At 42.9% G+C, this 14,610-nt stretch overlaps 1 protein-coding gene across 6 annotated transcripts in view; it reads left to right on the top strand.

Moving 5' to 3' along the window:
* The window catches only part of CDC42EP3 (CDC42 effector protein 3), a 35,605-nt gene extending 22,279 nt beyond the window's left edge, over positions 1 to 13,326 (top strand). For 3 of the 6 annotated variants that reach the window (XM_077343659.1, XM_077343687.1, XM_077343677.1), the window contains exons 2-3: positions 3,189 to 3,245; positions 11,132 to 13,326. In XM_077343659.1, coding sequence (XP_077199774.1) covers positions 11,375 to 12,145 — 771 coding nt within the window. In that variant the 5' untranslated portion in view covers positions 3,189 to 3,245; positions 11,132 to 11,374 and the 3' untranslated portion in view covers positions 12,146 to 13,326. Of the gene's footprint in view, positions 1 to 3,188; positions 3,246 to 7,114; positions 8,012 to 11,131 lie in introns of those variants that run through there. The other 3 variants (XM_077343668.1, XM_077343705.1, XM_077343697.1) reach the window with 2 other exon arrangements.
* The last annotated feature ends 1,284 nt before the right edge of the window (positions 13,327 to 14,610 follow it).

Genomic DNA, 14,610 nt, shown 5'->3' with positions numbered 1-14,610 from the left:
ATTAAAAGACAGTGGTAGAGAATAACTTGGGATGAAATTGAGAAGGCATGGGCTAAAGTTTATTTGAAAGCCTAGTCTGTGGCAATGATGGTGGCAAGGAAGCAACACTTTCTCAATTCCACTGCTTCCACACAGTGCAGACCTGTAGCAAGAGTAGGTAGACCACCCTCCAGCCTGTTGCAGTCGTTTTGCAAAGCATCTCGTGCATCCATTCCAACTTGGACTCTGCATAAACAACAACAGGATTGGATGGTCCCAGGGTGCTGATTTGTCTAGTTGTGTGGGTTACCTTTCTACTTGTGAGATTGCACAAGTGGACAGGATGTGGACATGATTCTGGGAAGTTTGAATCCTACTACTTGTTTGAACAACTCTTGTCCCTCCTGGCTACTTCCCTCCTGGGGAAGGTGGCTAGTGGACTGGTTCGGGGAGACAGTAAATGCCTTCCTGAGAAATGGGGTGGTGAAGCAGGCAGTGGTGTGTCAAGTCCTAAAGCACAGGACACAGGAGAGTTGAATAACTTCGATCCAGTCTTAAATGTTGCATTCTTGAACAAGGGGGTTGAACAAGTGCTGGCTAGCTAACTTCAGAATATTCTGAATGATGCAGAATGTTTTGATCCATTGCAATCTGGTTTCAGCCCTGAAATAGCCTTGGTCACCTTTGTGGATGATATGCCCCTGGGAATGGACAAGAGAGCATTATTATTATTGTTGTTGTTGTTGTTATTGTTATTGTTATTATTTTATCATTATTATTTTCCGATTTATTTCCCGCCACTCCCTAAGTGGCTTGTGGTGGGTCACAATGTCTTAATATGTAGAGATTGATCCTCAGTCTGATTCAGTACTCTGTATTCCTTTGTCTTTGTGTATTACATAGTATAGTATAGTATAGTATAGTATAGTATAGTATAGTATAGTATAGTATAGTATAGTATAGTATAGTATAGTATAGTATAGTATAGTATAGTATAGTATTGAAGCTCTTTGATGGGATAGGCCAGCCACGACTTTGAATGATCATTTAGCAAACCAGTAACCATGTTGGTCTGAAGTAGCACAATAGAATCAGAGTCCAGTAGCACCTTTAAGGCCAACAAAGGTTTATTCAAGGCGTGAGCTTTCGAGTGCAAGCACTCTTCCTCAGACTATGAACTGACAGTGAGAATATATAAGCAAAAGTCAATCCTATTACATTAGTAAACTGAATAAATCTTTATTGGTCTTAAAGGTGCTACTGGACTCTGATTTCATTCAGCAAACCCTATAATGCAGTAAAGGTAGCAGGAGCCTTAAAATATCATTTCAGTCTATCCTTCCTCTTCCATTGCTCTGCCCAAGCCCTCCCACCCCAACCAAATGCCACTAACAACATTTTTGAAAAGCAATAGAAAAACATGATGAGGAGAGGGGAACATCAAGGGAAGGAGGCTGTGAGCCTAAGTCAGAGAAATAAGTTGCACTTCATTTAACTATTACTGCTCCCAAGTCGGTGTGCACTGGATTGCTGTCTTGGTCTGTTATTTAAACAGATTCAAAAATTTATTCCAAATCTGATCATGCTTTCCCAAGATTTTGCATCCATAGTATTATTCCCCCCCCCCTTTTTTGGAACATATACTTTGTTCAACCTTTTGCATTTCCTTCTTCTAGGGTTATTCTGCATATTTAGCTATAAATATTGCTTTAGAAATCTGCTTATATTATTTTGGTTGGCCCCAAATTGAAGAATGGTGGTCTAAAATTAAATATTCAAAAGGAAGGATACATGCAGCTTGACAGAACCACAGAAGCCATTCTCCACCATTCCAGAATATTGAAAGCATAGGCTGTGTGCCTAAACAGATCCACTAGATTGGGTTGTGATCCATTGTGTCTTCAGCATGGATTGTTTTCAGAAGACCACACTTAAAAGTCATAAGAACAACCCTGCTGTATCTAATCTAGCATCCATGCCTTCGAGAAGCATGCATGCAGGACATGAGGGCTCTCTTGCTGCTCACCCCCATTCAGAGGTACCCTGCCTGTGAACATGGAGACTCCATATAGCCATTGTGAGCAATAGCCATTGACAGATCTCGTCTCCATGAATTTGTTTAGTCCATTGGCAAAGCTGTCTGAGCCAGTGGCTATTGCTACATCTTGGGGCACTGTGTCCAGCAACTTCCGTTTGTTTGCCCTGAGTCTGCTCTCCAGCAACTTCACATGCACCCCTGAACTCTAACCTTATGGAAGAGGGAGAAAAGGCTCCCTTTACACTAGCGTTGTCAGGGAAGAAGCAGAAAACCCTTAATTATTTTTAAGACATAGAGACCAGATTGGTACAGATCTATTCCAAAGGTGGCTGCACCTTGCAGGCATTATGCTACTGGCTATTTCATTATCAGCATCTAAACTTGATCTGGGCAGAATGAGTGCCTGGCACGCTCACCCTAAATGTCAGGGCCTGCCTGCATTCAGTTAATGATGGAGCCTCTGCCCCATAATGTCCAGATATAGGTGACTGTGTATGACCTCCAAACTCTTCCCACAAGCCTCAGAAAAGAGCCCAGTAACAGCTTAAAGACTAACAGAATTTGTGGCAGAGCATGTGCTTTTATGAGTCACTGCTCACTTCTTAGTCTTTAAGGTGCTACTGAACTCTTGCTCTTTTCTACTGCTACAGACTGATGGACATGGCAACCCATCTTGATCAGAAAAGAAAGGAAATGTTTTCTTGGCACTGTTTAACCAGCCTAGTTATCCAGTCTCTGGTTATCCAGCCTCTATAGAGAAAGAGGCAAAAGAAACATCTCCCTCTCCCACCCTGGGTTGTGATTGAAGCGTCTGATGTAATACAAAAACATCACATGAATGCAATACTGAGGGGGGAGGCCAGACTGAAGCTTCCATCTTATGCAGTTGTGATAAGATAACTTCAACTGCCAGTTGTTTTCTGCAGCAATTCAATCCACAGTGTGACAAAGATACTCAGGGGAACTATAAAGGGGGTGGGGATGCTTTTAATCAAACTAGACCACGGCTTCAGGGATGGTTTCAGGAGTCTTGATGGAATGGTTTTAAGTAAGCCAATCAGTAGCCAAGCAACTCTACCTGATGCATGGGGGGGGGGGGCAGGAAAGGTTTTGCAACTATAAAAGCACAGGGAGAGGTAATGCCACTGTGTTATCTTTTCTGCCCTTCTAGCGTGTTAGACCTTGCCGCAGTTTCAGATGCTTCCACAAGTTTACAAAGATATGGATGGTAAGTTTTTGCAGAAATATGTTTCTTCTGGTGCAAAGTTCAGGGTGATGACTTTGGCTTATAAAGCACTATATGATTTTGGATGAGGCCCTAGTTAGGTTTGCCAACTGCATGGAGAACAAATGCCCTCCTTAAATAAAGGTTTTAATTAATTATTATTATGGGATATTATTATGGGATATTATTGACATGCATGCGATGCAAAGCTTCAGTTGCCCATTTCTACACATTAAGCTGCTCTTAAAGGGACAGGTCACTGTTGTCCAGGCCTGTTGGCTACCTAAATGGTAGCTGGAAAGAAGCCTTTAGAATATGCGATCCTTTTTATGGAATATGTTTTCTGTACTGATTTAGATGCCAGCATCACATTCTTTAAGGCACTGTGTTAAAACTTTTTTGTTCTCCAAGGCTTTTTCATTTTCCTTCTTTGCTGCTTCTGACTTTAAGTGACTGCTACTTGATTTATTGCTCCTCCTCTTCTTTATTTTATAAACTTTCTGCATTTACAGTGCAACCCTAAACAGAACTACATCTTTCCAAGACCACTGATTTATTTTATAGTAATATTGTACTTTATTTTTTATAATATTTGGCTATTTTGAAGATACATAATAGAATGTAACAAGACAAAATGGAATGTAATTAAAATCAGCACTGCAAATTTTGTAAATGAATCCTATTTCATGTTGTCTGTGATGTCCTTAAGTAGTGTGCTCTGCGAGTTCTAATAAGTTGGTGACCCCTGGCCTGTGTGAAATACACTTGGCCTTGACCAGGGCCGGGGCTTTTACGGTCCTGGCAACTGCCCAGTGGAATGAGCTTCCAGAAGAACTAAAGACCCTAACCAAAGTCACACAGTTCTGCAAGGCTTGCAAGACAGAGCTCTTCCGCCAGGCGTTTGATTGAGCTCAGGGCAAGGGAAGATCTTATGCCTCTCCTCTAAGCACCCTGAGAAATATGGCTGCAGTGGGTGGGGATGGAGGGGGGATCGGTTTTTAGTTGTTTTTTTACTGTTGTATTTTTAATGTATTCATGTTGTTAACTGCCGCAAGATGGCTGGTCCAAGAGCAGCAGTCTACAAATTAATTAATTAATTAATTATAATAAAAATAGTTGGCCTCTATCACCATGCAGTTACCCCTTTATTAAAAAAAGAAGGCTAGGTGGTAAATGCTCTGGTGTAGCAGAAGTGGGAAGCTTCTCTAGGATAGAAGCTCTGATTGCCGCTACTTTGTGAACTTAACACGAGAGGTCTGCAGTTGAATAGTCTTAATGGTTAAATGCTAGTTAGTTTCAGTTGTATAAAGCCCCTCTATACAAGCTAAATTGCCTTTAGCATGTGAAGGGTGGGCGCTACAGGAGCTATTGCATGCTCAATCAATGACTATCCCAGAAAGACGAAAACACTGCAGGAGATCTAAGAAGCCTATTTGGATGAACAGAGAACTTCAAGAGGAACTAAGAAAGAAAAGGAAAATGTTCAGGAAATGGAGGGAAGGACAGAGCTCTAAAGAAGAGTACCTACAGGTTACTAGGCACTGTAGATCAATCATCAGAAAGGCCAAAGCTGAGAGTGAGCTAAGATTGGCCAGGGAAGCCCATTGTAACAAGAAAAGATTTTTCAGCTATGTGAGGAGCAAACGTAAAGTAAAGGAGGCAATAGGCCCACTGTTGGGTGCGGATGGACAAACTCTAACGAAAGATGCAGAGAAAGCAGAAAGGCTTAGTGCCTATTTTACATCTGTTTTTTCCCACAGGTCAAAGTGTTTAGACACATCTAGAGATGGCTGTAGCCAAAGGATAGTGTCTGGGTGGCAGGTTAACATGGATAGAGAGGTTGTCAAGAGGCATTTAACTGCACTGGATGAGTTCAAATCCCCTGGTCCAGATGAAATGCACCCGAGAGTACTCAAAGAACTTTCCAGAGAACTTGCACAGCCCCTGTCCATCATCTTCGGAACCTCTTTAAGGACTGGAGATGTTCCGGAGGACTGGAAAAGACCAAACGTTATTCCGATCTTCAAAAAAGGGAGGAAGGATGACCCAGGAAACTACAGACCAGTGAGTCTGACCTCTGTTGTGGGGAAGATAATGGAGCAGATATTAAAGGGAGCGATCTGCAAACATCTGGAGGACAATTTGGTGATCCAAGGAAGTCAGCATGGATTTGTCTCCAACAGGTCCTGCCAGACCAACCTAGTTTCCTTTTTTGACCAAGTAACAGGTTTGCTGGATCAGGGAAATTCGGTTGATGTCATTTGCTTGGATTTTAGTAAAGCTTTTGACAAGGTTCCCCATGATGTTCTGATGGATAAGTTGAAGGACTGCAATCTGGATTTTCAGATAGTTAGGTGGATAGGGAATTGGTTAGAGAACCGCACTAAAAGAGTTGTTGTCAATGGTGTTTCATCAGACTGGAGAGAGGTGAGTAGCGGGGTACCTCAGGGCTCGGTGCTCGGCCTGGTACTTTTTAACATATTTATTAATGATCTAGATGAGGAGGTGGAGGGACTACTCATCAAGTTTGCAGATGACACCAAATTGGGAGGACTGGCAAATACTCCGGAAGATAGAGACAGAGTTCAACGAGATCTGAACACAATGGAAAAATGGGCAAATGAGAACAAGATGCAATTTAATAAAGATAAGTGTAAAGTTCTGCATCTGGGTCAGAAAAATGAAAAGCATGCCTACTGGATGGGGGATACGCTTCTAGGTAACACTGTGTGTGAACGAGACCTTGGAGTACTTGTGGATTGTAAACTAAACATGAGCAGGCAGTGTGATGCAGCGGTAAAAAAGGCAAATGCCATTTTGGGCTGTATTAACAGAGGCATCAAAATCACAAGATGTCATAGTCCCATTGTATACGGCACTGGTCAGACCACACTTGGAGTACTGTGTGCAGTTCTGGAGGCCTCACTTCAAAAAGGACGTAGATAAAATTGAAAGGGTACAAAGGAGAGCGACGAGGATGATCTGGGGCCAAGGGACCAAGCCCTATGAAGATAGGTTGAGGGACTTGGGAATGTTCAGCCTGGAGAAAAGGAGGTTGAGAGGGGACATGATAGCCCTCTTTAAGTATTTGAAAGGTTGTCACTTGGAGGAGGGCAGGATGCTGTTTCTGTTGGCTGCAGAGGAGAGGACACGCAGTAATGGGTTTGAACTTCAAGTACAACGATATAGGCTAGATATCAGGAAAAAATTTCTCACAGTCAGAGTAGTTCAGCAGTGGAATAGGCTGCCTAAGGAGGTGGTGAGCTCCCCCTCACTGGCAGTCTTCAAGCAAAGGTTGGATACACACTTTTCTCAGATGCTTTAGGATGCTTTGGGCTGATCCTGCGTTGAGCAGGGGGTTGGACTAGATGGCCTGTATGGCCCCTTCCAACTCTACGATTCTATGATTCTATGATTCTATGCCTGGTGTGATGCGCCAGATCATTCACCAATATCTTCCACACAGATTTTGTGGTTTCCCGGTCGCTGCTGCAGATGTCTTTTCTTTATGTTTTAAATTTTATTTTATGAAACTTACTAGCTTCAAAGCCTGTTCCTAAGAATGGGCCCCCTCCCCTGGTCCCGGGCCAGGCATCTTAATGTGGCTTTGGGCTGCAGCTCGCAACCGGATCAAGTGGGGTGGGCGGGGGGCTGGGCAGCTCGTTAGTAGGCCTGCAACAGAACTCCTTAGCAGGCAGTCATCAGGCCGAGAGACTCACGTTAGCAGGCCCAGCCTAGCAGGCCAAGAGGCCCTTTGCCCAGGGCCCTCTCCTCTTACCTGCTTCTGGCTCCAGGCATTGAGGCGTCTGAGAGCAGAGGCTAGAGTCCAGGGACGGAGGATGGGAGCTGCAGGGGCAGAGCCAATCAGAGTGGCCCTATTCCAACTTGGCCAAACCCTGATTGGCCCTATTCCAAGTTGGACAGCCGGACATGTTCCACCCCCATGCTGTTTCACAAATATATAGAGGAACCATGGATAAGGATATCCTGCCTTTTTGCCCTCACAATGTCCACCAAGGCACTAACAAATCAAAACATTCATAATAAAATATTTTAAAACCATTACAATCTACATACACATCCTCAAAAAATCTCCACAAGGGAGATTAATAAATTACACATTAATAAAGTTGAGAATTCAGAAAACGTGCTATGCCTGTTATTACAATGATATATCAATATAGCAACATTCTACTGCTGATTTTAAAAAATAATAAAATCCACCACCCCATATGTAAGTGTGGAGGAATGGTAACCACAGGGTCAGGTGATATGGCTGCCCTGCAGGCTGGAAAATCCCGATTTTCTTACCCACACAGCAGCCATCCAGGCTTTACTGCAATATGTCCCAAAACCTCAGGGCAAATCAGATTTGAGTAACAGTAGAAAAAATCTGGGGAAATCTCTGTGGGTTCCTTAGTACACCATTATGCTGTGGGTAAGCAGGAAGGAAACTTGCTTCCCAAAAGCATTGAACTCAAGGCAGATAACCCATGTGAAAGACATCACCATCAAGCCCTCCCTTTTAAAGACAAATTCATGGGATGTCTCACAATGTCTGTTAACCCCAGTTGCCAAATCAGAGGCAGTATACTGCTAAATACCTTTTTTGCTGAGCTGAACAGCAGGGGACACTTTTTGCATTGATGTCCTAGGCTTCCTGGGGACATCTGGTTAGCCACGGTAGCACACAGGATGCTGGACTAGACGGAATTCAACAGAACTCTTCTTAAATGTTGCAGAATAATTCTGTGCATGTTTACTAGCAAGTAAGTACCATTCAGCTCAGTGGAATTTATTTCTAAATAAGCATGTTTATTTATTTAAAACATTTATTAGCCAGCTTTCTTCCATACAGAGCTCAAGTTGGCTTGCAATTTAATAAGCATACACAATTGCTGCATTTCTGAGGAAAATCCCTATCTGTTGACTTGCCAAGCTGTTCAAGGATTTTGAGGGGACTGAGGGAGAATGATTTTTACATGCGGCATCAAGTAATAAAAACAGTTTGTGGATTCTCAGAAATAACCTGCAACTTCAGACTCTCTTCCCAGCTTGTATTACATTTTCCCAGTTATTTCAGTCCTGTCTGTAACCCCTTCTGATTCTATGTGTGTTTACCATATGGTGGTGGGTACTGCTTGTTCATGTGGGACTATACAGATAGTGTGTGTTTCTGGGTTTTGTGAGATAGAGGGTGTTAATAGGGTGTTAATAGGAGAAAGGCACTTGCAGGTGCTCAGAGGCACTTTAAGCAGTGAGTAAGGCAGCAAACCTATTGGAGAAAAAAATCATCTCCCTTTAGAGGTTGAAAAGTGTGTCATTTGCCCCCATGCCATGTAAAACTCCAGGTTCTCATGGGCCCTGTTCTCAAGACCACTTGGGAGCCTTGGCAGTGAGAGACTATGGCCTTAGTAGATCGGAGCTTCTCATCCTCAGACGGCCTGTGTGACAAGTGGGCATGAGCCGTGGATTCTCTTTAAGACCTTTGTGTGCTGTGTACTATGCCCAGTTCATAACTGTGCCATGCCTGGAAAAGAAGCTTCAAATTTCCCTTCTGCAGCTCCAGCCATCTATTTCCATATACTACGCTTCCCTAAAAGGGACAGGACATTTTTTCTGTAGGCTTGTTTGCAACCCCACTTAGGGAAAGACACAAATATATGTGTGGGTTTCTCTCAAACCTAATAGCACTTTGCTGGTAATGAAAATGGTGTGAAGGGGAAGGATGAGAAGCCCTTTGTTCATGTGCAGCACAGTCACAATCCAAATTGGAGGAGAAAGTTCATAGGTACCTATCTCACAGCATAGAGACCTTAAGCCCAACCAGTATACTCCTTAATCATGTATGCGTAGTTATTCGATAGTGTTTAAAGGGGATTAATGGAGGATAAATAAAGCCATCAGTATCCATCAGCAATGAGGGCTGAATGGAGCCTCTGCTTGCAGCAGTCTTGTGCTTCTTAACTGGGTATAGAAATGAACAACAAGGCTGCTCCTGTCATGCCCTACTTGTAGACACTTCAGCACATCTGACAGTTTGAAATCACCACTAAAACGTATACAGTTTTGCTAAAGGGATAAACAAACAAGACATCTTAAAGACAAATATCAAGATAATTCATGGTAGACATAAATTTTGGGTCCTAATTTCTTAATGTCCACTATGAATAGATTACACATTTACATTCTATAAGCCATCAATGAACTTGGAACAGTGTAATGCTGTAAAGGCTGGCCCTGGATGCATGACATAAGCAGCAAATGCTGCCTCAAAGAAAGGAATTGATATTTGAGGGTTCAGACCCAACTGCTTTCTTGTGGTTGGTTTGTACCTCCATCTTACCTAGTAGTCTGTTTGCACCTGTAGCCAGCCAGATCTGTTTCTTTCTCTTTTTTAAGGGTGGTGGGAATCTCCTTTCCCTTTCATTATGCAGACCAAGGTGGCTTACAGTCACATTTAAAGCAGTCAAAATAAAAGCAAGAAGAACAAAAAAAAGCTATATAAAAAGAATACAGCAGCGAAAAACATTAATCAAGCCAAACTGCCAGCCAAACTCCAGAAACCGCAGGGAATTACAAACAATGGCATACGCTGATGTTGAAAAACATGAAGTAGGTGCCTGACAGATGTGTCTGGGGTAGTGATTCCACAGTCTGGGCTCCAGACCGGAGAAGGCCCTGTTCCTAGTAGCCATGCACATTTTTGAGGGTGGGGACACCCTGAACTATTGGCAAATTACTTTTAAAAATGCAATTAAGCCATAAGAACAACAAACTCCTATGTTTGTCCTAGCAGCCAGAATTTGGAGTCAGGGGAGAGAGTATGTGAAGGAATGTCTGTTAAGAGCTGCTGAACAATCACTTCTGGCTGTACATGGGAATGAGAAGGCTATATGTGCTGTCGTATTGCCAACTTTGGTGTTGTCTTCCCATGTGTAAAAGAAACATTTCCTAACATTCTTTTACATGCTTAATTCCTTTACCCTATAATTTATATGTATGATTCAACTGTAATCAGCAGCTTGGTTCTTTCTGATTGCGTCACAGACGAAATGGTGTTGCTCTTTGGGGGTGTCATATCACGTGTAGATAACATCCATTACCATCCTCAGCAAAGCTGCACACTCTACTTATGATTGCACTGTTTGGTGGCAAGGAATTCATAAACACATACAATACTTAAGACAAACAGACCTGGTGTCTCCTACCCGACTCCTCCTCCTTAATGTGCCAAGTGCTTGCACTGGGAGGGGTTGTTTTGTGGCATCCCTCCTTTTTGTGGCGGCTGCTATTTAGTCAGTTGCTTCTGGGTGTTCAAGTTGTGAATCATGGTTTTTCAGCAGCAGGGAAGACTGAAGAGCTGGTAAGGGCACACTTTGAACTTACTGCCCAGATACACCCAAAAAATTGTAGGCATGTATCAAAACAATATCAGCTTAGATCTTTCCTAGTATGCACACAAAAATATTCCAGCTTTGCATTTCAAAGATATATTTATATATCTCTGTTCTTAATGTTGGCGGGACATTGGGGTTCATGCTTAGAAGTGCTTTTGGAATGTCCAGAGAGGCGTGGCCTTTGCCTTGCACTGAGCTAGAAAACGACTGGCAAACTGAGAAGAATGAAGATAGTGAGCTTATTAAATGAATTGTGTTTGGCAACCGTGTCTAAGGAGCTCTGACTTCAAAAATGTACACTGTCAGGAAAAGGGTTAGTTGGCTCTTGTTAGACGAGTCCTTTTATCTTGCCTAATGAAGGGAAGCCACATCATACGGCTAATCTCTAGGCTGGAACTGTCAGGAACATTACTGATTGTTTTTGTAAATATGAGACTGCTTGAACCATGAAGAAGCAGTTAATAATAATCTGTTTTGTTTCTCGGGCAGATTTCTGAAGTCCTGGAAGTAAGGGAGTTGTAACCTGGCAGAGTGTCAACCACTTGACCTTGAGGAGGAAACCTGCACTGAAGTTCTCCAAGTTCCAGACTTCTTGTACCTGAAAGAAATCACTGGTCAATAATGTGAAGAAGAAAACACAAAGATTTTTCTGGAGAAGGCCTCAGACTTGTGGACTGTTTATTTTTAAAATTATTGCTTGGTAGGCTAGGTTTTGTCAAGGACCACCAAAAGATGCCTGCCAAGACCCCCATCTACTTGAAAGCTGGCAACAATAAAAAAGGAAAGAAATTCAAGTTGAGAGACATTTTATCTCCTGACATGATTAGCCCACCTCTAGGTGATTTTCGCCACACAATTCATATCGGGAAAGAAGGACAGCACGATGTTTTTGGAGACATCTCGTTTCTGCAGGGAAATTATGAGCTCTTACCTGGGAATGAGGGAGAAACAACAGGCAGTCAATGTGGCGGGCACAGTGAGTTCCTGAGGGCAAACAGCACCTCTGACTCTGTGTTTACCGAAACGCCTTCCCCAGTGCTCAAAAATGCCATATCACTTCCTGCCATTGGTGGTTCTCAAGCCCTCATGCTGCCCCTGTTGTCACCGGTGACATTTTATTCAAAGCAGGACTCGTTGGGGCCGTTGAGGAATCCCAGGCATAGTTGTGAGCCTGTAATGGAAGAAAAGTTGCAGGAGAAGAGCAAACAGCTAGAGAATGGGAAAATATACAAAGATGACATCACATGGCAGCAGAACGTCCCAACATCACATTATGCTAATGGAAGAGACAGTCATTCCTCCAGCCTCTCAGAACAATACGCTGAATGGCAAACAGAGGACTTATTTGACAACGGCCATCTCTCATGTGATTTCACCAAGACTCGAGTTAAATCCGAAGAATCCCTCTCAGACCTCGCTGAGCCTCTCCTGTCTCTGCAGCTTGACCTGGGGCCCTCACTTTTGGATGAAGTGCTCAATGTAATGGACAAAAACAAATCATAGAACACGTTGTGCTTTTTGCCTCATGTTAATACAACTGAAATTTAAAGGCACCATCCAGCCAAAGCTAAGCACTTGAGACAGCAGTCCTCCTATGCAAACTCCCTTGGAAACAGGACTCCTTGAACTCGGTGGGAATTGCTTCTGAGTAAACATGTATAGCGTAGCATAGGGCTTTCATTCCTGCTGATTTCAGTTGGAGTCTTAAACACATGCTTAACTTTGGCTCAGCCATACACGATATCTATACAAAATCAATTCTCTTTGCAGTTGACAAGTTTTCTAGAGCAAAATATTTTTTTACATAATTTCCAGGATTTTCTTAACATGGCAAATGTCTTGCATCAAGAGGACATGATTTAAAGACACAGTCTTCTTCCAAATGTAAAACGTTTTCTAAGAACTAAAACTTGTTGTCAACGTAATACTTGGGCGAATTCTTAAGTTAATTCAGTTCATTTTCAGGATCTCTTTACTCCACGATCTTGTATGTGCTCAGCAGAAGATTAATGAAGTGAAGGTTAAATGTTAATTAGTTCAGCATTACTTAATGTGTAACTCCTCTCCTTCCCAGAATGATAGATTTTTTTATATATTAGCAATGTTTTTCATTCTTGCTGCACTGTTATCCCTCAGTGTTAATGCATAGATATGTGCTCCGATGGGAATGGCTTTTTTCTGTTCAGCTATTAGGGAAAGTATATGTGGCCAATACAATGGTGCCATTGACGTTACTTGAGCCTCCAGTTCTATCCAAAATGTATTAGAAAATGCAGTCTAAAAAGATGAAGTGGCAAACTGCAGTTGCAATTAAATTATTTTAGGAGCTGGAATCTATTTTTATGCACATTAGACTTTTGATGTTAGGTTCTACATACACACAGGATTGCACCAGAAAGCTGTTGCTTGGCATTTTTTTGGAAAGCATTTGTATAAATTGTATATTTGTGTTCATGTGCAGGGGAAAAAATGTATTTGATCTTTTAGCTTTGTTCTTTCAATTCATGATACTGACACACAAATGTTACATTTTGCAATGAATTCTTTTATGTTTAGGGGAAAGCACTGACTACTCACAAGGCTCAAAGGAGATTGTGCTGGAGCAGATGGTATTCCGGGGAATGTAGCGATGTCCCTGCATTGCGTAGATACTTCGTGCAATATAATAAAAAACTAAATGTGGGAAAGCCTCTCTTCATGATTGTGTGGATTTGTATTGAGATTCACTTTCTGCACTTTGGAGTTGTTTTTTATACCCCACCTTCACTACCCGGAGGAGTATCAGTGTGGCTTACAATCACCTTCTCTTCCTCTCTCCCTATGACAGACACTGTGTGGTAGGTGGAGCTGAGAAAGCTCTGACAGAACTGCTCTGTGAGAACAGTTCTAACAGGACTGTGATGAGCCCAAGGTCACCCAGCTGGCTGCATGTGGAGGATTGGGGAATGAAACCTGGCACTCCAGATTAGAGGCCACTGCTCTGAATCACTACACCAAATTCCATTGAATTTTACTAGCTCATTGTTCCAGAAGTACCAAGAGGAAAGTAATGTTTAAATTAAGAGAATTTCTCAGGGTCACATAATTTAGGCATGAAAGAGGAAAGAAAGACTTTGCAAAATTCATTCTTCCTTGTGTGTTCTAACGCAGTGGTCCCCAACCTTTTTATCACCGGGGACCACTCAAAGCCAGGGACCACTCACCGGGGACCACTCAACGCCTTTTACTGAGGCCTGGTGGGGGGGGGGGTAGTTTACTCCTCTACTCTCAACCACTGCCCTAGCGCTCTCTGATTGCTATGGTAATGTTTAAACATCCCTTCAAAATAAGATACAGACATGCCACAACAATGAAGTGTGTTGTAAAGGGCTGGGGGGGATGAAGTAAAGGGCCGGGGAGGGGGGAGAAGGCATCCTTCGGGGCCCACCTCCAATTAGTCGAAGGACCACATGCGGTCCGTGGCCCACAGGTTGGGGATCGCTATTCTAACGGACCCATACATGCTGTGATTGTCTTGTGTCACCAGTACTGAGCAGACAGTGGAAACATAGAAATGGGCATATAGAGTTTCTTCCCCTATAGCAGTGGTTCTCAACCTGGCAGTCAGGACCACTTTGGGGGTCGAACAATCCTTTCACGGGTTGCGGCAGGGCAAGCAGCTTGACTGGGGAGGGCGCCATATACGCAACAGCCTTGTGGTGTAGATAGAGATAGAGTGTTCATCTGTCTGGAGCAGTAGAAAGAGCGAGATCGGCATGGTGGGACAAAAGGCAGAACTGAACTGAGAAACCCCGGAGAAAAAAAACTATATACAATCATGAACAATGGGTCTTCATGCCACTGGTCCATTTCGGGTTAATTTCTGTGAAAGAACACTTGCATAACTTTATGATTGGGGGTCACCACAACATGAGGAACTGTATTAAAGGGTCGTGGCATTAGGAGGGTTGAGAACCACTGCCCTATAG

The sequence above is a fragment of the Paroedura picta genome, chromosome 1, assembly GCF_049243985.1.
Source record: "Paroedura picta isolate Pp20150507F chromosome 1, Ppicta_v3.0, whole genome shotgun sequence".
NCBI classification, from domain to species: Eukaryota; Metazoa; Chordata; class Lepidosauria; order Squamata; family Gekkonidae; genus Paroedura; species Paroedura picta.
Note: the sequence above shows the minus strand (reverse complement) of the source record. Positions and strands in the feature narration are given on the sequence as shown.